Consider the following 621-nt stretch of genomic DNA (forward strand, 5'->3'; position numbering starts at 1 on the left):
CCCCCACAGGACCCACGCAGACCCTCCCGGGGACCTCAATGGGACACGCTGGCCAGGTGTCGTTGCTTTGGTGGGGGGTGACAGCGTGACAAGAGAAGGTGCCAGCACCCCAGGAGGTGACATTTGGGGGCGTCAGCTGCACTGGAGGTGACATTTAGGGGGTGCCGACACCGCGAGGGGTGACAGCAGCTCAGGAAATGACAACCAGACGTCAGACCGTAACCATTCTTACAAGGCAACAGAGCCTCAAGAGGTGACATTTGGGGGTGCCACCACTTGGGGGCTGCCAACCCCACCCGGCCGCCCCCCCCCGCCCCTACAGCTTGCGATAAGCGCCGACGGTGATGTCGAAGAGGCGCGGGTTGTCGAGCTGCCCCCGAGCGTCCAGGAGAAAGAAAGCAACCCTGCCCTTCACCTTGAGGGGGATGGAGGCGCGGACGTCGGAGCGGTGGGAGCGGCACGAGAGGTGACGGAGGGGGACGGTGAAGGAACGGCCCCGACCCAAACCCATGGGGCCGTGAGTGGAAATGGTGACGGTGGAACCGCCGCGGTGGAGGGTCAGGCGGCGGACGGAGCGCAGGGGGATGAAGCAGCCGGCGGCCACGATGAGAGAGCCTGAAT

General features: G+C 65.4%; 1 protein-coding gene across 1 annotated transcript; it reads right to left on the reverse strand.

Moving 5' to 3' along the window:
* Positions 1–211: 211 nt before the first annotated feature.
* On the reverse strand, positions 212–610 carry TMEM223 (transmembrane protein 223; the record flags this gene model as incomplete). The annotated part of the gene is made up of 1 exon (XM_042893132.1): positions 212–610. A coding segment is annotated over one exon (294 nt), but the record flags the coding sequence as incomplete, so codon positions are not given.
* Between the last annotated feature and the right edge of the window lie 11 nt (positions 611–621).

Source organism: Lagopus leucura, unplaced genomic scaffold (genome assembly GCF_019238085.1).
Source record: "Lagopus leucura isolate 7727_CA_CO unplaced genomic scaffold, USGS_WTPT01 27342-0_obj-0_obj, whole genome shotgun sequence".
NCBI classification, from domain to species: domain Eukaryota; kingdom Metazoa; phylum Chordata; class Aves; order Galliformes; family Phasianidae; genus Lagopus; species Lagopus leucura.